Genomic DNA, 22029 nt, shown 5'->3' with positions numbered 1-22029 from the left:
CATTCTTGATTTTCTTGAGAACTCTGGAAAGAAGAGGGATAGGCGGGAAGGCATAAAGGAAGACGGAATTCCACTCGAGACGAAAAGCGTTTCCGAGCAAGTGCCGCCTTGGAAACTCCAAAGCGCAAAACAGCGCACATTGCACGTTTTCTGCGGAGGCGAACAGATCTAACCAAGGCTCTCCCCACTGCTGAAAGAGACCTTGTGCCACCTCCTGATGGAGACACCATTCGTGATCGACTGCGCGTCAACGGCTGAGTTTGTCTGCTTTGGCGTTGAGGGAGCCCTCCAGATGTTGAATCATCATGATGTTCTAGCCATGTCCAGAGGCGTAGTGCCTCCTGACAAAGTGTCCAGGAACCTAGGCTGCCCTGTTTATTGGAGTACCACATGGTGGTAGTATTGTCCGTGAACACATGCACCACTTTCCCTTTGAGAGAGGGAAGGAATGCTTTTAACGCGAGCATGATCACCCGGAGCTCCAGCAGATTTATATGGAGCCCCGATTCCGCCGGAGACCAGAGGCCTCCGATCTCCACCTCTCCCATGTGGCCGCCCCAACCCAGAAGTGACGCATCTGTCACTATAGGGAGATCTTGTTGGGGAAGGGAGAGGGATCTGCCGTGGACCCATTTCGGATTCAAAAGCCACCACTGCAGGTCTTTCGCAGTCCCCTTGGAGATCTAGACCATGTCGGAGAGATGCCCCTGATGCTGCGCCCACTGGAACTTCAGGTCCCACTGCAGAGCCCGCATATGCCATCTGGCATGTGTTAATAGCAGGATGCAGGAGGCCATGAGGCCCAGCAGCCTCAGAGTCAGTCTCACCGAAACCCAAGACTGAGGCTGAAAGATTGGAATCATAGCCTGAATGTCTTGGACTCCGAAACTACACTGTGTCCAGAACTGCCCCGGTGAAAGGGAGCACCTGAGAGGGAGTCAGGTGTGACTTCTGCACATTTGTAGTGAACCCCAGCGTGTGAAGGAGGTTCGACGTAGTCTGAAGGTGGGGGAAGACTGTCTGGGGCGAGTCCGACTTCAACAGCCAGTCGTCGAGGTAGAGGAAGACTGAGACCTCTAACCTGCGCAGATGAGCTGCAACCACCGTCATCACTTTTGTGAACACCCGAGGGGCGCTGGTAAGGCCGAAGGGGAGCACGGTAAACGGAAAGTGCTCGTGACCTACCACGAATCGTAGGTAACTTCTGTGGGCAGGCAGGATAGGGATATGGAAATAAGAGTCCTGCAAGTCCAACGCTACCATCGAGTCTACTGGGTCTAAGGCAGACAGAACCTGAGCCAGGGAGAGCATTTTGAATTTCTCCTTCTTGAGGAAGTAGTTCAGGTCCCGAAGGTCTAGGATAGGACGTAAGCCCTTGTCCTTCTTTCGTATCAGAAAGTAGCGGGAATAACAACCACGACCTACTTCTGGCACAGGGACCTTTTCTATAGCTCCCTTAGCCAAGAGAGCCACGACTTCCTGGCGGAGAAGCGCCAAATGATCCTCCGGAAGGTGATGGAAGGATGGTGGCATGTGTGGTGGAGCAGATTCGAAAGGGAGGGAGTAACCCTTCCGAATGATCTGCAAAACCCACCCGTCCGTGGTGATATGTTCCCAGTGGGGCAGGTAATGGCCGATCCTGCCACCAACCGGGCGGGAGTGAGGGGACGGACTAGGAGGGTTTGGAGGCTGCAGCGGGGGCAGAGGTGGACTGGACAGACCTCTGGTTCCCTGTCCCACGGCCACGTGGGATTCCGTGTCCTCGGCCATGCATAGGCTGGCCAGCGTGCGTGGCACAGTAGCTGTGTGGAGGACGTGACAGGGCGCCCCTTCCGTGTCCACGAAAGGGGCAAAAAGCGGACTGCGGAGGACGAGAAAAGACCAAGGGATTGAGCCATAGCCCGAGAATCCTTGAATCTCTCCAAGGCTGAGTCTGCTTTGTCTCCGAAGAGATGGGTGCCATCAAAGGGCATGTCCATGAGTGACTGTTGGACATCCCCCTGAGAAACCAGAAGTGCGTAACCAGGTGTGGCGCCGTAAGGCCACTGTCGTTGCAACCGATCTACCCAGAGAGCCAGTTGTATCCAGCCCACAACGGCTTGTGAACTTTGCCGTGTCTCTCCCATCGTTCACTACTGGGAGACGATAGCACGGGCCTCCTCCGGTATCTGCGGCAGGACTTGCGCAACTGTATCCCGCAGGGAGTGGGTATAATGGCCCAAAAGGCATGCGGTGTTCACAGACCGCAGCACTAGACTGGAAGAAGAAAACAACTTCTTGCCAAACTGTTCCAGTCTTTTGGATTCCCTATCCGGGGGTGCGGAAGGGAACACGCTTGAAGAAGAGGAAGCCTGGATAATAAGACTCTCAGGCGTGGGGTGTTGGGACAGGAATTTTGGGTTGTTCGGAGCGGGCCGATGGCGGCGTGCGATAGTCCTGCTCACAGGAGCCCCTGTGTTGGGTTTGGACCATGTACCCAAAAGGACATCGGTGAGGGCCTCATTGAATGGTAAAAGGAGTTCTGAAGTAGAAGCCCCAGGCTGAAGCACCCCTGTCAGGAGATTAGACCTGACCTCTACAGTAGGCAGCTCAAGGCCGAGCTACCCTACTGACCACCATACCATAAGTTGCTCCCTCCGCCGTAGCCACGGTAGGAGGAGACTGCATGCCAGCGTCAGGAGAAGTATCCAGACCACTGGCTTTGCCCAAATCCTGTGCCCAGTCCTTAGCAGGGTCATTCTGGTATTCATAAGGGTCCAGGTACCCCTTCAATTCCTCCCCATATTCGTACAATAGGAAAAAGGGTCCTAATCCGACCAGGGGCAAATAGGCCCCACCGAAGCCGGTCGACGCCGCTCCGACTCGGAGTCGTCAGGGATAAGAATTGGGTCGACGTCGATAGTGGGCACCACCGACGTCGGGAGCGTCGATAATCGACCCGGTGCTGGGGAAGGTCTCGAGGGTGCGACCAGCGCTGATGTGCGTGCGGATCTGGAGGTGACCTCGGTGGCCGGGGCCAAAGTGGCCGGCGCGGAACCCAAAGGCCCCGAACCCGAACCCCTTGGGCCCGAAGGCGCCGTACCGGGGTCGGCCCCCCAAAAATGAGGCACATGGCCTCCTAAAACTCTTTTAGTTGGGCGGGGGTCCTCTGGCTTCGGGGAAGTGCAGAGTCGACCCAGACGCAGGCTCCGAGGATGGAGGCCTAGTGCGTGGACGCTCTTCCAGCATTGCGTCGGCCAAGCGACGGGGCGAAGTCGGAGAGCGATGGGACTTCTTTGACTTCCTCTTACCTTGACCCGAGGATTTAGAAGACGACGAGTGGTGATGACTCCATAACCGATCGAGACCTTCCTCTGGAGCGAGACCGGGACCTACGCGGAGTCGAGTGCCGGGCCGCCATTAGCTTTAGGGATCGCTCCTTCAAAGCCTTCAGGTGCATGGCCCGACACTCAGAGCACGACTTCAGGTCGTGGTTGCGCTCGAGGCACCACAGACAAACACGATGAGGATCCGTCACCGACATCGTCCGATGGCAGTCCTCACAAGGCTTGAACCCAGTCTTCGGAGACATCCTCAATGCACCAAAGTTTGTACACAAAAAACTCGACAAAATGGTCGAATTAGGCCAAAAAAATAGCCGAGGGTAGCTCATCTTCAGATCAGCACGTGGCACGGAAAGAAAAGAATTGACGTCACTGTGCGGCAGCGGCATCTATGTACTACTCCCGATGTCATCACAGCGACCACGACGCCTGGGGAGTTGACCGACACCACCTACCGACGCGCAAGGGTATTACTTGAAGAAAAATCTCCGGATCCAGTCTGACGCCTGCGGGGAAAAGTCTAAGGTAAGGAATCTGCAACTAGAAGTCTCCATCATATGTATGGATTTTGAGAGAGGATATTTTTATTTACGTTTCTCTTCTTCCGTTGCCTCAGTGCCGTCTCTAAAATTCACACTAATACGTACACGCAGGTTTGTAATTTCCGCACCATAGTGTGAGTGCATCAAGACTTTTACAGTGATTGACCGGAGCAAGAAAACGGCAGATTCGCTAAATACAAAAGCATCTGGGATTTTAATCTGCGAGAAAATCGACTGGTAAAAGACATACTTAGTGAAGGCAGAAATAGTCGTAACTAGAGGATTTCCAATATCCGAAGATCTAACATCTGCAGGGCTGTTTACAGGGTAAAGCGCACAAGCGCTCAGTCCCTGTTGTAATCTCTCTTTGGGCCTGTAGTCACACCTGTCACTTTCATTGGTTAACGGGCTGTCTTTTAAAATCCGCTCGCTTTCATTAGTAAAAAGTCATGCATATGTCATGCCTTTTCCACTGTTTTAGCCCTTCTCGAGTGCACCAGCCAACAACTGAAAACTTACGAGGCTCGATGTTTTCAGCCTGGTTTCTGCACTACTTTGTCTTTTCCAAGCAGAGCGATTGCGCTGCATTTTACATAGCACGATCACGCTCGTTTTTTTTTTATTTGTGTGGCAATAAAAGTCCGGTTAGGAATCTACAACACTAATAGCTCTAACTCGAGCAAATGCAAGACCCGCCGCATTGCAAATGCTTGTTTTGTTGTGTTTTCCTGCGTTTACCTGAATGCTTGAGGGAAAGATGGATGGTGCTTTGACTGCATCTCTGGGCTTTAAGAATTCTCAAGGAAATCCAATTTTTCGATGCAGATGTATGGCCAGAATTGAGAGGCGAGATACGTGAATCTGTCATTACATAGAAAAGCAATTGGTTTTCTGAAAAGTGCACTGTGCACTGATGTCTGATATATCCTGTGCACGTTATTGATGGGTTTTTGTCACCTCTGGGGACGACCTTTAATCCCTTGGCTTTAAGAAGTCAAGGGCATGGTGGGAAAGCAAATAGTGATTTATGATCCTGGGTTGAATTTTGCAATGTTCGGCTATTGCCCTCCCTTAGCTCCTCTGCAGAAAATGGGGGGTTATTTTGGGGTTCAGGATAGAAACAATGAGTCAATCATCTGAGGTCGTCAGGTTTCTAAGGGTCCACCACTTCGACGTCCATCATTGACAGTGAATTGGTAGGACACCTTCCATAACTGCACTGCACTGAGGTAAACCAGAGTTAAGACAGCTGAGGGACAAAAGGCAACAGGAAAATACCTGCACCGGTCACTAGGTATGTAGAAAGAGGTCACCAGCTAGATGGCTTAGCAAGCTAGCCACTCACTGTTGACATCAGATGCAACCCTGGGCCTTGCCAACTCAGACATTCAAATTTGGCAATAACAACTGTTATTTAAAGCACTCGGAAACAACAAAAACTGCTGTGTTAATCACTATGTCAAATTCAAATCTATCTTTTTATCAGTAAGAAAAATAATTAATTCTGTTTATCAGAACTATGGGGGCAGTTTAATCAGGAAATGGTGACATCTGTCATACAGGACACTGCAAGACAGCAGACAACGGTTTACATTTGAGTCTACAACTTGCCTTCACTCACTAATGTTTTATTCCTAGCTAACGCTCAGTGCCTCAATGCCTGCCTACTGTTTCCAAAGCACAAGCATTGAAGAATAATCTGACGACACAGGGGACTTTTGCCATTAGTTTAGTTTCACTGCTCAGGCCCACCCACATTACCGTGAGCTGAAGAGCTTTTTTGCTCTGTTTCCAGATACATGGGTATTGGAGTTCGAGAGATCGAAGGAGACAAGCCAAACCACTCCTACATACTCTCTTGGTGCCAGGAACACTAGAACCTCTACTCTTTACTGGACGAAAGGAGGTGGGGGGAATGTGCAATAATTCATTTCTGGTCACCGATGATTCATGTGGGATTAAAACCTTTTCTTGAACCTGTATTGTTAGTTTAAAGGAACTCCTGAAGACCAGGCAGAGGGCCAGGAACCGATGAATAAAGCTGGCTCCAGTGTGTATTCTGCTTCACAGGTTCATCGGTGCATAACTTCCCAGACTGCCTTCCACTGCAGGTCTGGAGTTGAAAAATTGACTAATACATTGTGCAAACGTTTACTATACAGCTTGAAGCGGCATCTGCAAGGTGTGGCTTGTGAGGTGCTCGCGCCTTCGGGAAGCTGCAAGTGCGCAGTCTTTCGTCCACCCTGCTGCAGAACAGGCTGCCTCTTGACACGATCACTCCATGGCAGAAGGGTTGAGGTCAAGTCTGCTGTCCTTAACAAAAATTTAGTAAGCTCAACCTACCTTTGCGTTACATGGCTGGCAAAGTGCATTACCACACGTGTCTAAGCCTTATTTTTCACTACGCATGGCCAGGATGCAAAGTAGAAAATGTTGCAGGCTGACATTTAAGGGATTTAAATCTAACTATGGGAAATCTACATGGTTCAGTTTAGAAACATTTGTTATCAAAATCGACATTTCAAATCCGAGCAAGGAACGTCATGAGTGTCAGTGTGAAGCAGAGTGCCTATAAATTGATCACAATACAAATGATAGTTACATAAAATCAAAAGTATTATTCTACATGTTATTTCCATAACTATTAGTTTAACACACTTTGATAGAAGCATCCAAAGTGCTCAATGGCCTTGTTCGAAGCAGGAAATTCAAATGCAGTCTTTGGACACAGCCGACAATATAGTGGTGACTGTTGTAATCTTTAGCAGCCAACCACAAGGAATTACATGTATGATGATGTAGAGGTTTTACAATGGATACTTTGAGAAACTGAGTCATATTTGTTGAAATTACAGACAACTGGGTATAGGCCACACTATCCTTGCACATATCTCAGGAGCACACATGGAGGGATGGGATGATTATTGTGCTAAGCTTCTTACCGGGTTCTCAGTCTGGTTGATTCCAATGAGAAAGACCAACTCCGAGAGGAACAGCGCAGCCACCAGGTTCTTGTGGATATTGTGCAAGTTGGAGCGCAGAGCTCGGATCACAACAAGCAAGACAAAGGTCACAAACAGTGCCACCAGCGAGATGGACACAGTGGTGTATGTCACAATCTTCAGCGGAAGCACCTCACCGTTCTGTATGGATACATTAAAAAGATATTACGGTCTGCCCATTTTTGGTTATGGAACAACCATACATATTTGAATAAGAAGGACATTTTGAATGAATCCATCCTATAAAATGTCACAAACATAACATACATAAACATTTTATTGAATTAGGTCTATTTATTTTAGTGCATTTCGGAGGAGAAAAAGTTCATATAATTTTTTCATTGACAACTATTTTAATTAAGACTACAAATGTTTCTTTTTCTTTGGATTAAAATAGACATTTGAAGGAAGACTATTAAATCGAAAGAATTTGTATTAAAATCTGCATTTCTATTCCGTGAGGCTTCCATCCAGTAGTCACAGGGCCAACAGATCTGGTCGTGACTTTTGTGAGTTTAAGGTCTCGTTGTCTTTGGATTTTTACACTATGATAGTACTCAGAAATTTGGCTTAATGTCATAGTAGATTAAAAGTGTGCTTAGCCATCTGAATATCTGCATATTGTTCCCTGGAGTTAAAATTCTTAGTAAAATACGCAAGGCTGTTGAGCACGTGATCATGGGGGCATTTTTGTTTTACAACACAGTGGACATTTAATCATGCATTTAAATGTTTAAAATTCAACCCAGGTATGCAAGTATGCAGGCTACCAGGTTTCCAAGCCTGGATGGTTCTGTTATTATCCATGAGCATCAGGGACCCTATTGTATTAAGTGCACAGGGGATGCAACGAGTGTGTGCACCTGCTTTGAGAAAATTTGTACTACAGAAGGGTCGCCGATGCCAGTGTGCCCCTTTCTGTAATATAGTGCTGGGACACAAGTAATGGCAGTGGTACTGTGAGAGGGCATTCATAATTTGAATTGGGCGTACTGAAAGAATGCTACAAAAAGGTGGCACACTGTTAATGCGTGCCCTGTGAGCAACTCCCCCGAGGGCCAAGGGGTCCCATAGACCCTCCAGACAGCCCCCTCTAGGCGGGTGCTTTCACTCACTGCACCTGCCTGCAAGAGGATCTCTAATTTTTCTTTAAAATATAGGCGGGTTGCCTCCTCCACAGAGAAACCTAGAGTGGCTTTGAAGCAGTCGCTTCATATTTCATTTGAATGAGCTGCCCCCAGAGGGGGCAGTGCATTCCTCACAATAGGGCACTCTTTTCATGTGTGTCCTCGGTGCACCTGTTCAGAGGTGCCCCGCAAACAGGAGAAGTGCACCTTATATGTAATGTGGGCCAAGGTGCATTGGTACAACTGGATCAAATGAAGGAAGCCATAACTACAACTTCCAGAAGGCAGTTAGTTAAAATGAAAGCTCAAGACTGTGACATGAAAATGGTAGCATGAAGACACTTTAGGTCGAAGAGTGTATTTAAACTGAGGTTTATCATTCATTCACTGTTAGTCTATGATGAACATCTTTGGGTGCACTTCACTAGATTCGGCCTGTTCCTCTTTTACATGTTCAGACGTATGTTTTACTTGGGCTGTACTGGAATCCAAAGGACACCAGTAAGTGTTTTGGAGTAGGACATCCTGATTTATGACCTGGCACGGACTGTGCTCAAATCGACAATCCAGTTTTACCATCATGTCTACTGTACGGCTGTACTCAAGGCTGGAACAGTAAACAGGGAAGAGTTATGCTTAAGGGAGTCAACATTTCATTCTAGCTGTTGGTGTTTGCGGTCTAAAAGCTGCTCGACCCAAGAAGTTTCTGCCAAGTCAAGTAAACATTTTTCTTCCACTAACAGGGTCAAAGCAATGTAAGTATTCAATTACAAAATGAAAATGTAGTAACTACGAATACAATAAAATACCAGAGGGAACAAAGCGTCCCGAAAACTTCCCTCAGAAGAGTGAGCAAGAATAATGGTCCTCTCTAGGAAGAACATCACTCATAATAAAGCAGGGAAAATAACGCAGCACGCCAACCAATCCCCTGGATAATCTGGTGATCTTGGTAGTACCACATGATTTAAACCAACTGTTGCCTCCACATCAATTTATCAGCTGCCACCTAACTCAGGGCCTCGTTTAGACAAGAGTAAAAGCAATAAGTTAGGATCCATTCAGTGTTCAACACAAGAACAGCGGCACTGCAGTATATGCCAGAGCAAACGCCTCCACATTTGTCTGCACCACAAATGCATTAAAATAAAGGCTCTAGAGTGGGAACGCTAACACAGACGGCAGATTGAAATGATGGACACTTCTCCTGCCACCTAGGCCCTGGGATCCTGAGAAAGGGCTGAGGATATTGGAGGCAAAAGGAAGGGCAGATTCAGTGATGCAAAGATGTCCACCTTCGTACATGTATTGTGAATGTGGTGCCCAAATATTCGTGTCACATGTGAAGAAAAGAGTGCCTGTATCAAATCAGATGAGTGAAATACCAGTCAAACGAAGATGGACAGTCTTTGCACCCAGAGGGCCATCAGTGACCTCACGGAATTAACAGACGAAAGGAAACAGCGTACCAAGCTGTGGCTCAGGCTGGTTCAGCAAACGGGTAAAACAAACTGCAGTGCACACCATCAAGTAGAGTTCACAATGCCAGCCTTCTGAAAATCACACATGTATGGATGCAGCAACCACAGCACCCACGAAGCATTTCTAAAGGGTTCTACTGCTGGAAACACAAGCACAAAAATGCCTACAATCTCACAGCAGCAGGCAATGCCCACTGCCTGCAGCTATACTACGTGGATCACATTTAATAATAATATACAACCAATGAAGCTGCTGAATTTAATTTCATATTTACAGAAGCATTTAATATCCTGTCCAGTAAAAGGCTTTAGGATGAGAGACTTGCATTACCCTCCAGAAACCCAGCCTCCGTAATATTACAGTGACATGCCCTCAAATTCTACGAGTTGAAGGGAACATTCACAAGTTTCCTAACCTGCCCAAGCTCTTTTCAAAATATTACTGACATATGTTGTGCAGATCATGGTCTTGGTATAGATATGGTCAGAAGCATCTGGGTGCATTATTTCCCGTCGATAACTAACCTCTCGCTTTGAGATGTCCATCAGCACAGCAAAACTGGTCATGTGGTTGCACTGGCAAGTTATGTGTGTCTGGTTTCGAGACACAAGTTCGCACCCTTTCGAAGACCAGCCCCCTGTTCCTCCGATCCTGTTGAAGAAAGAAAGAAAAAGTGGGTCAGAGAAGACTATTTCCCATTAGGAAATATATTCTATACTCAAGTTATTCCATGAGTTCTGACAAAACAGTATCACATGGTTTCATATTCAAAGTCCTTTACTTTCACCTTCCTCTGATGACTGGTGAGAACAATGTTCTTAACAGTGTTAGTTGTTCATTTGCTCATGTGCCTGCATTTATTGATAAAATGTAAATAAGAAACCAATGAGATTGCTTACAAATATCTACAAATGCAGTGACTACACAATATGTCTGTATATGCACAACAATGCATCATGTGTTAAAAGATAAAGGAGGGAATAAACCTTAGCCTTCGATGAGCCCAGCCAAGATGAGAGCAGACCTTCAAAAAGATCCAACAAGACTCTAATGCTGGACTTATACAAATGGTGACACATTAAATTCAATTTAATGTTAAATTGTGTGCTGAACACGTGTGAGTAGTGTAAGTACAAGTTAGAGGAACGCAGATACACATTTGGGAATAATGGTGGATGATGTTTCTTATAAGCAGCCAACATGATTACGCTGCAAAAGAAGCAGATGGAGTAGTTAAATTAGGCAAAAGTGTAGATGCCTAAGCTTTAAACGCAGAAACTAAACCGGTTCAATCTTGCCCCAGTCACTAAGTGCATTACTACAGCACTGAAACATACTCAAGGTTCTGTGCCTACTACTTAACAATGTCTTGCAGAGCTAAGCTCTGGGTGGCATGGTAAGACTAGGGAGTGAGATAGGATGTTCTCGTTTTGGGATTTGCAAGAGTTTCTCGAGGTGGCATCTGCAGTGGGAAGAGTGCACTGATTAATAAGTACTATCAATGTACCAGGAAGGAGTTCTTACATGTATAATGAATGCACATCGGTTTGTCCTCGCTGAGAAGTGAACTGTTGTGTAAATTTCCATTGTTGGAGGAGGGCATAAATACCTGTGCTTTGAGTTTTTTTTGTCCTGGAGCTCCCATGTCATTCAGCTGAATAAAGGTGTGTTGTCAAAAAAGGTTTCTGCTTATGAATTTTATTTACGTTTCAGGAATTGACAAAAGTAGTGTAACAGGAGGCGGCAAAGGAGTAATTTCCCTCAATATCGTATTGTCATCTACCGACTAGCTGACCATGTTCTGATATGGCCACCACAGTTTTCAAAAAGACATTGATACACTTGACAGAAATTCATGAAGCAGCCTAAAACACTAGACCTGAATGCTTTGCCATATGACCAAGGGCCAGAATCTAAGTGGTGAAAAAAACATGTCCTGATTCACACAATAAGGTTATTGAAATTGTACACTCCTACAGTTCATTTACAAATGTGGGAACTATTTTCACATTTACAAGTTCATATGTAGGGGTAGGATTTTTGGCATTTGGGTGGGTCATCATGCCTATGAAAGAAGAAACTTACAAACAAGTAGGTCAACCCAGCTAATATTCAAACTTATCAGGGAGATGCTGGACCAAAATACAACTTTCCACAATTAATTTCAGATGACATAACTTACACAATGGAGTGGTTCCAGAAGACACACACTGGCTTAGTCCTCTCCTCTGTTTCCAGCATTGCATATTCCAAAGTGATTGGCTTTTCCAGTTGACTTGGCATTGGTTCTCCTTCATTGTGAATCGTGGTGCTCACAATAGGAGTGTTAATAATGGGTCTATTCGGTAGTCTAAGGACAACAAGAATAAGAGCAAGGACAAAAATAAGCAAAAACCTATATAATGCGTAACTGATTCTAGACATTATGACTGAGTACTAAAATGGAGAGAATAAACACCATGGACTTAAGGTTATATGACAAGTATGACACAGCTAAACAAAGTTTAGCTAATATTGCATCTGGCTTCATTTAACCTCTTCCCCACTTATATCCATTTATCTAGCAAATGCAAATTGATATGTCTAATATCCAGTTTGATATATCTAATATACACACAATTTCAGATGTAATGCATTTCATGTTGTTCTCTGATCTACTGGTAAGGTACCAATCCTGCACAATTCGGAGTCAAAACAGGGTGTCTGAAGGGATAAGGCAAGTCCGCACTGTAAATGGGAGCCAAATCTAGGAAGCAACAGGCATAGCAGATGCAACGATGCACTACGATTCTGGGAAATAGCTCACCCTACCTGAAGGAAAAGTCCCCCATAATGGAGAATCACCAGAAATATGAAATCTGGCCATACATTTTGAGAATCCACACGTAGAAAAATAACAAACAGGCTAAGCCCTCAGTGTGTTGGGCCCTCTGCACTACAACACTATTATGCCCCTCGTCAACCTCAACCTAAACACCATCAAGCTGCCTTCATATGTAATACGAGATAGTTACGCACATGAGTGGGTTTGGTGACCAACCCCCAGTCTCTCTCCATCCAGATGTAGTTGTGTATTTATTGAATTTGTCATGATGAACTTTCAAAAGTCCTTATATGACAGTAAATGACCGCACTTGTTTCTGTGCAAGAATATTACATCCACTAAGGTAATATTTATAGAGCCATCCTTCCACACGGGCAAGCCAGCAGTACGGCTCAGTGAGCTAAACACTCACTACTGACAAAAGAGGAGTTCTGGAAGAGTTTAAATCTAATCAACGCAGACATAGCCTACCATCCTTCCAAGGTGGAAACATGGAGTACCGTAAAATGAATAATGCTAACATGGTATGTACAGTGTGCAGAAACAGCACAATTGTGGTGTTTAACATAGTATTTTGAGCAAAATATCTCTCTATTAAATTTTCATGGTTAATCCAACGAGCCATACCTTAAACTCCTTCGGTCAGGATCGTAGTGCTCTGGTAACAGCTGGCCCAGGGATCTGTATAGAATCACCATGGCAACTGCTGACTGACTAGTCACATCTGGTTCTCTTTTCCTCCTCTTAGCAAAGGCACTACCCAAACTTCTAGCTGAGCGAAAGGATCGTTTTGGACGGGAAGGTTTTGCTGTTGCCAACATCACTACAAAAAATACAGAGAAGATTGTAATTTCGGTAGTGAACTTTCCAGGGTAAATTTTAAACAACAAAAGCCACACACTTGAAAGAGACGTTGATGATCCATACTCTAGTTTTACATTCACTAATTTATTAAAACTTTTTTCAAAGGTTTTCCCTCGATTTTGATGTGTCGGAACAGCTATCCGAATGTTTATGGAGTTTAATCTGGGGCAACAGTCAACAAAAAAACTTTTAACATTCATTTTTGGAAAGAACCACCAACTATGTCTTAGTTTACGTCATTTCGCTTGAAACTGTTAAGAGCACACATCAAAGATCAACAAAGCAGGTATAAAGAATATGGCAGGCTAGTAGGAAGGTATAGCGCAGCTCATAATGGGGCTCATGAGGCTCAAATGTAGGATTTCCTGGAATACAGAACAATCAGTTCCCCAATACAACATCCGTTCTTTATCTACTGCACTAAGAGACACTTCGACGGTAAGAGATATTCTCCAAATATACATTTAACGATTTATTAGTTATATGAAGACCATGATTTGAAACACAATTAGAAAAGTGAACTGTTTGTCAAACCGACTGCCATATCTGCTTTATAGTCGAATGAATTATGAAGTAGTTATAAAGCCATTTCAGGCAACAAGCGCCTAGATGTGGGCTTCTGGCAACCTCATAATGAAAGTGCGTGACTCTGTGTTCAGGCTTTTGGTGAATGCCTCTGCAATAGGTCATGGGTCTGCTCACCAAAGCCCTGACCACATCACATCACAGCCCTGACCCTTAGCCCCAGTCACTTATTTGCTGCCGATTGGCTAAAGAAGGTGAAGAATTGGAAGCCTTACAAAGTGAACAGGGCATCGAAAAACTTTTGTTTCATCAACTGGTGCGGCCCAGAAGACACCAAACACAACTGGTAGGATGGGCAGTGCCAGGGCTGATACGCAGTAAGCAAGGGATAGTCTCTTCAACCCCCGCTGCACCCTCACGAGTTGATGTGAAAGGCAAATGTAGTACGTGCACAGCAGACTTGCAAGCAAATTCATTTGTTGCTATGTCCCTGGGAGTATCTATGCTTTGACGAAGAAGGGTCTCAGCTAGGCAGATATCTGTAGACTCATTAAAAAAATATATGAATTACTGTGCAGCACAGCAGTCATAAAGCAAGATTCTACAGCCTAAACGTTCAGATTTGCACTAACCTAGTCTTCTCAGCTGACTAACCTAGCCATTACCTCTTGGTCACCTTATCATATTCCCTAATACGGTACCTATGTCTCTCACATTCTTTTCTCTTCCTCTGCCCATTTCGTGAACGTTTTCAATTAAATAAGGACAGTGCACGTTGATTTTGTTCTTAAAATGGAACAGTCTCAAGGTGTAGAAGGTTAACAAATTTCATTAAATCCTCTCTAGGATTCAAACCACTTATCCTGTTTATATATCTCAATGCCTTCCTTCTAACAAAGACACCTTTTTCTACCTTCCAGTCTCGTCTATCTAAGCTAGGGCTATCAGCGATAGCAGTCCTTCTAGAAAGGGTTAACATCCTTAAGCAAATTAAATATCAAAACTCTTTCAATTGACTTTGTAACAATCTGCCTTCCTGTTTATGCTTTCAGTGGCATGAAGGAGACCTAGGACATTTCACTCCGCAGCTTATTACGAGTTGGCTGTTAAAGTGTAGGATGTTTGGTCACTCCTTTCAGTATTGCAATGAAAATCACATACTGCAGATAGATTTCAGCAAGTGTACCCTGCTGATATTTGTCAGTGGAAATGTACCTGCTAAATACCGGACATGCAGATCTTGTGTCCACATGTTATTTCCTATCATTTTCCATTATCGGGGAAAACTCGCACCTGATAAATGTTGACAAAGCAATCAGATTTTATCAAAGGGAATAAATATTGCACAAGGCAACCCGCAATGAGGGCCATAGCGTGGAGAGACAACATTTGCCATCACTTACAATATATTACATTAAATCCACCTTTACTTGGAAATAAAAGAGAATAAGTGATGTTCTACCAGATGTAGGACATAGACAGAATAATTATATTGTAGATCAATATATATATTAACCTTCTATTCTAGTTTAAAATGAGGAAGTGCATCTTCCAAGTCTATTTCATACTGCAGCAGCACTGGGAACAGAGGCCCCTTTCATTCGATCATGTCCTCTCAGTACAGACATAAGTGTTATCATCAAAACTGATCAAATGCTTTATAAATTAGCCATTCACAGACTTGCATCTCAGAGAAACGGTCATTTTTAAACCCTTACAGAATGGGAGGTATTCGTTTGGACGCCAGGTAAACGTTTGACACTTGATAACATCACTCGGGAAAGATGACATTTCTTCCTGCCTTATCTGTCCAGACCATGCCAATGAATTCCCATGTTAATATGTAGCTAACCCCTTTGAAGGTAACATTTTTCAGTATTACAAGAAAATACATTTTAGTACAAGCTCCATGGTCCTAATATACATGCATTTGATCTTCACAATTAAGCACATGAGTGTCCTATTACATCATAACTTTAAAGTGAATAGCCAGGGGGTTAGATCTTTATTTCAATTCTACGCTGAAGCATGGCACTGTGCATATCCACAAAAATGTAAGGAAACCACGTGGAATACCAGGGGACGGTGTCTTCTGAACTCAATGTGGCCGGTAGACAGCTAAAGAAATACACTGCCCTCATTGAAAACTGTATCTGACCACACCGGCCCTATGGATCACATAGAAGATAAAGCATGAGTACTCTGTTGGATAAAATGTGTTGCGAACAGGATTGAAATTTGTAAACAAAATTAATTGAAGCGAATAAAGATAACTTAAGAATGTGCTGCTCTGGTCTAGGCTCTTACTTTCTCACTTCATCACTTCATCATGATCTTTTTTTAAGCAGATCTCAAACCCCCATGCAATTAATTGCTTGGTAATGTGGTGGAGAGCACACACTGCAGACCAAACTGAATACCCTTGTGTTCAGGGTCTTCTGAAATGATAGCAACCATTCATCCAAGTGCAGGAGATGAGGAACGCTGTGCCACAGTTACTTACAACAGGATGTTAAGGACATAACTCTCATGCCTTCTAGACCATCCATCCATCATCATCACAGAGTTATAGTCATTAGGCAGGCATCCAGAGGATTCACTGGCTCAGTCAGTTTAAGACAAAAACATTAATCACAATTTAAGGAAACTACACTGCTCATGACATGCTTTAAAAAATATCACAGCACATTTTACTCAAGTGACTTCTTAAAGGTACACATTATGGCAAGATATGTACATATACAGGACTTTATCATGAGCTGAAATACCATAGTTGCAGATAATTTTAGTGATGTACATGGAATTAAACCACCCAGAAACCTCGCACCAAGACACATCAGACCTTTTCCGTTAACAGAAGTGTTAATTACACCATCTAAACACCCAGGGTCTGTAACTTAACCCCTGCACAAATCAGTACAGTTCAAACTCTTAAAATCAAACTTGCCATGTTGTTCAACCTCATTTGATGGACCTAATGATCACAGCGGCGGCTGCCGCAAATCTCAAGGGTAGGGGGTGAAGGAGAAAAAAAAAGTACCTTACAGCTGTGTGTCTCCTGCCACCTCGTGCTCCTCTTCCCTCCACCAGCACAGGCTCCCCAGCAACCCTGGCGCTTCTTACATGCTAATCATAGCATGTAAGCAGCACCAAGATTGGTCTGAGCGGCAGTCACTACCGCTCAGACACAAGCCTGGGGTCTGTGCTGTTTCTCCAGCCCAGCTGTGTATAGAGCCGGGTTGGAGAAACCTAAGGGCGCATGTGTGTTTGGACTGTCATCTTAGCCATCCAAAAACCCATCCGCACTTAGTGCACTCTCCTCTACTCCCCCCACGCCCCCCAAACCCACATCCCGAGACCTAGCCCCGCCCCTCCTCTGTACTGCTGGCTGAGCCAGCAGATTAAAAATGAAACAATTGAAAACTATTGTTTAATTTTTTATCAACGCTCTTGGCCAGGGGGCGACGCTCCTTTGCCATGGAGAAGGAGCCACCCCTGAATGAACAACGTTTCAAATAGAAGATACTGGGTCACTTGCTAAATGTATTTTACACTTAAAAATTACCATAGTCGTTTTCATAAGCTATCAACACATATCTTCTCTTCGTTTCTATATAGGCTTGTTATAAATAAATAAAACCTTACGGTGAAGCCTCTCAGCGAGGATCAAATACATCTAGTATGCAAAGAATTCCTATGTAGAGAGAAAAGAAAGAAGAAAAACAGGTTTAAAGATTCAGATTTAATGCATGATAAAGGCCAGAAGGGGGAGTTTGTAATCAGAGGGTGCATGAGTGAATGTATGAAGAATGGGGACAAGAACACCATTGCTCGAACACTTGAGAGGATATGCCAGTGTGTAAACTAAACACAACCTACCACGTAAAGTCTTCTACAACATAGAAAACAGAATTTAACAGTAAATGAAGGAAACAACCAGACTGAAAAGAAGAGACTGAAACACATCACAAATGAATGAATTGAGAAGGGAGGCCAAAGTACAGGACCAGAAAAAAGCCAGGCCAACAACCAATTGCTCCGTAAGTGAGGGCTAAAATTTCCACCAAGTGAACTATACTCTATCTTCCAAATGTCATTTAAAAATAAAAGACCATCAGATCTCATTAGGGTAGGATGTCAGGCACATGTCTACAAAGATTGACTACAGAATATCAGTAGATCTAAAAGCAAAATATATGTTTTGATCATTTTATCTATGGTGCTTTAATGTTGACTGGCGTTTTAGCTTCAACCACCTTTTCCAGTCTCGTACATTACCATAAAGTGATCACATGAATATAAAGACAACATTTCTGCTTGTTCGTTTTACCTTTTCCATCAGATGGTCTGAATAAAGTGTCAGGAAAGAGAACAGATGATTCCAAGTCCTTGGGGTAATCTTCATTAATTTCATCAAACCGTGGCACCTTGGCTCCAGAAAAATTTGACTTGTTGAAGATGTCAACAGCAATAACTGTTTCAAAGAGATGTTGCATTTCAATTATTACAGAGGTCGAAATTCATTAATGTACGAAATAAAAAAAAAAACAACACTAAGAGAAGGTAATGCATCTTCTAGACTACCATGCCTTGGTTTACCTTTCCAATACAAGAACTTGTCCATAACAGCAAATTTACAATGTTGCAAAAGAAATTACTCCCTGCACTTCCAAAACGGGTGGGCGATCGGATAGACATGCACATACATACTAATCCTACCAAAACATTAGTTGAAGGGATCTTGTGATTACCCTCCCAAATGTGAAAACCAATAACATTACCATCGACGTACAATTCCCAGTGCCCAGTTTACAATTATGTCAGAGGAGTGAGGGCCAATAATTCATCTAACCCAAAGTCTGCATCAAAACATTTTAATATAGGTTTGTTGACCTGATGTTGCATGCACTGATGTGATGGTTAAAATTAGCTGTATTTTCAAAGGCCAAAAATACATTGCTTACCCATCTGAGAACCACTCAGTTCTCTCAAGCTTCCACAATGTGGCCCACAAACTTCTCCCAGGTTTGTGCACTCTAGATGTTGTGGATTGAGCAAAATGACTAACTCTATGCAGCCAAGTGAATTTCAAATTCAGATTCAAATTTCAAGGTCTGCAGACGTTCAATTATCTATGAAATGTACCTTACTATTTGAGAAATTTCTGAAGAAAAAAAAATGCAGTGACTCCAATTCACAAAAAAACAGATGCCGTTTTTGACCACATTTCATACATATTTTCCTCAAATGGGGACAAATTTATGAGCAAAACATACAATGCTCTTGCCATGAACTGCCCATCTCAGCCACAATTGCAGAGGTATTATCACCACCTGTGTAACACACACACTTGATGTCACTAATGAACGCGTGATATGCCACTAATTAATGTACCGTGATGATTTCACAACCTGTTTAAGAGTGGCCGCATATATATATATTTTTTTAATAGAATTTCGGGTGATATGGTAACACTTATCCTACGCCCTACCTCTCTGGCAAGAAATGAATATTTCTGACAGGCCTGCAAGCTCCTTACAAAGCTACTTACTCATGTTGGGTGTGACAATTACAAAAGGCTTCATGTAAGTGCTCTTCATGTTCCGGGCCATGTTATTGGCATACTCCTCATAGTGTTTAAGCAGATGAGCTGTGCCTCCTTCTGTTCGCTGGATGTGCTCCCAGTGGTCCTTGTTTTCAAGATCCAGAATGGCGCTGCCCGCGTGGATGATGTTCTGCAGAGGTTAAGGGAGGACAAGGACAGCCGTATGGTTAGCATTAGAAGCTCAGGTCCCACTGTAAGTGCAGAAGCTCAGACCCCCCCCCCCCCCCCCCCGTTAGGAGTACTAATTATCAATTCGGCAGAGAGTTAGAGTTGCTGGCAGATATTGAAATCACAAGGGTAGGATAGCCCCCACTAGCATTTTATTTTTAACTGGCATTCCAAAAGAACAGGTATGGTGAAAGGTGCCGGCAGACTGAAGTTATTCCACATGTATAGTACAAAACTTGTAATGGCCCAGTGTTCCTGCATCCCAGAAGTATTGATCTCTGTGGCATCAGCACTTTAGGATATGTGAATACCGAAGTGGGACTCACACAAAATCACTTGTAATCAGACCCTTGGTAGAACTGTATTGAGTTTCAAGCAACCTCAGACGAGATGAGTGAAAATACATCCACCACATTCACTAAGTGCACCAATCTTTCAGACATGTTCCTCTCCCAATTTTATCAGACAGCGAACACCTTTTAATCAGCACCTGGATGGATTACTTGCAACTAATCCGGGGGAGTTTGTCATTATCAATCTTGGCAAAGGGCCCAGATCACGGATTTGCTCGGATACAGCCCTCGCATCTGCAACAGTAGATCCCTAAGCAGGCCATCTTTGCCGGGTGCTGAAAGATCACAGTGGCTTGCTCGCTAATCTTCAGACAATGGACGGAACACAAGACTGGAGTTTTCAAAAGCAGACTAGTAATGGGGCTAATTTTCAATGTGGGAAAATTACGTTTTAATTCCTTATGGGATTACATAGGTTCACGGATTGTGAGGATGAATGTAGTTAATTTTTTTTAAACTACACAAGATGCAGCATGTACTCTGTTTTATATTCTTAAAACAGAAAAGGACATACAAGGTGATGCCGGATTATAAGCGGAATGCGAGTTCACTCTTCGAAAGATAGTCTACCGTTTCTAGTTAAAAATTATAACCCCTCTGGCATTCAGGGTGTAGCCCTATTAATATGGGATTAGTCCACCATCTTATCACAGACCACTCAACCATCACTGAACGATAACCAGTAACAGTAACTGGAACACTGTAGGTTAACCATAAACAGGCAAGTTGCCTTGGTGTTGATGTAACATGTATTGCAGGGAGAAAAATAAAAGTTATTATATCTGCTGAAATGTCACATTATCTCAAGGCAAGTCAGTGCGGAAAGGCGGTTTCACAATATGAATTAAAAAAATATAATAAAAAGTAATTGCATAAAAATAATATCTAGGCGCTAGGGAAACTATTGACATTTGATCCACTTTTAACTCTTTCCAATCAAGGCTTATGAAGGAACTTCGAATTGGCTTATTTTCCAGCACAAGATGGATTAATGCGAAATCACATAACTATCAGTGAGACAAGGGGCCTAATAACGAAACTCAAATGCTGAAGTGGTTAATTTGGCCTCTCACAGGAAAGACCCCTGGAGGTTAAGAGCCTGTCAAAGGAAGCGAGACTAAACTCCGGTAATCACTGTGTTCACTGCAGGCAGCCTCTGCTCCTTCCTCTGCTCTTCTACTGAAGCTGGGAGCCAAGGTTAGGCCTCACTGCGACCCGTGCAAGCAATACGGGCAGGCACTTGTGGTAGAAAGGTGTTAGGAATTTCTTTGTTCTGCAGCAGGCCGGATAAGCAAATAGATAAAGGGCTTGGGGGCCTGTAAGGCCTCTGATCCACGGGGCCTTTCCTTGGCATTCTGGACACGCCTCGGGGACTTTTTCCAGTTACAAGAAACTCTCTTGCACACAAAGCCACTGTCTGGTGCCTGAAGAGTAGCTTCCCACCAATGGTGCGGGTTCGCCTATTCAAACACATGTACTGTTCCTGAGAACCATCTTGCATCTTGGAGTAAGGAACAACTTTCGCAACACAAGAACTGCTCCCCTCCCCTGTTGTCTGTCCTGCTTCGTGCACTCCCACGCCCAGACCCTTTGTCCGTGCTGCTTCTTCCCTCTCCCATCCCCCCATTTTCCTTGTTGCTTCGTACCTCTCCACACCTCTGGTTGTGTTGCTTATTTCCCCTCCCACCTCCTCTTGCCCGAGTTGCTTGTTGCTGTCACCGTCTCACTGGCCCACCCTCCCAAGGTCCATGTCGCACCTCTCCTCCCAACCACTACCCTCCCACTGCCTAGCGTCGCCTCACCCACCCGCCCTAAGAAAACAACACGAGGCAGCCAGCGCTGGCTGTACCACAGTGTTTTTTTCGTTTTTACTGTTCTGCTGCCCTTCCATCTCTTGGCTGTGTTGAGCGTTGCCTCCCTCCGTTGCCTGTGTTGCCCATCCCCACCAGCCATAAGAAAGGAAAGTGCTATGATGCAGCTGGTGCTGGCCATTTCATAGAGCTTTTTTTCCGAACGTTGAGCCATGATACTGGGAAAAAAATACATTGGAAAAGCCCAATAACTCTCGCACAAGACCTATTGACTTTGCCAACACTTGCTTTATGTGCTTTGAACAAGATCGATGCAGCTCAAAGGCTTTTGAAAGTGGTTCAACTTGGTATCTGTCATCGGCTACCCACTTTAGTCATCACAGTAGGTTTGTCTGTTCAGTGC

The 22029-nt window shown here is 44.3% G+C and overlaps 1 protein-coding gene across 3 annotated transcripts in view; it reads right to left on the bottom strand.

The window, feature by feature from the left end:
- Positions 1-22029, bottom strand: part of CELSR1 (cadherin EGF LAG seven-pass G-type receptor 1) — a 393160-nt gene that overhangs the window by 42362 nt on the left and 328769 nt on the right. For all 3 annotated transcript variants that reach the window (XM_069229728.1, XM_069229729.1, XM_069229730.1), the window contains exons 19-24: positions 19241-19424; positions 18020-18163; positions 12928-13123; positions 11659-11826; positions 10001-10127; positions 6808-7008 (exon numbers count right to left, since the gene is read on the bottom strand). In XM_069229728.1, the coding sequence (XP_069085829.1) occupies positions 6808-7008; positions 10001-10127; positions 11659-11826; positions 12928-13123; positions 18020-18163; positions 19241-19424 (1020 nt within the window). The remainder of the gene's footprint in view (positions 1-6807; positions 7009-10000; positions 10128-11658; positions 11827-12927; positions 13124-18019; positions 18164-19240; positions 19425-22029) is intronic.

The sequence above is a fragment of the Pleurodeles waltl genome, chromosome 4_1 (assembly GCF_031143425.1).
Source record: "Pleurodeles waltl isolate 20211129_DDA chromosome 4_1, aPleWal1.hap1.20221129, whole genome shotgun sequence".
Taxonomy (NCBI): domain Eukaryota; kingdom Metazoa; phylum Chordata; class Amphibia; order Caudata; family Salamandridae; genus Pleurodeles; species Pleurodeles waltl.
This window is presented reverse-complemented; position numbering and strand designations above follow the sequence as displayed.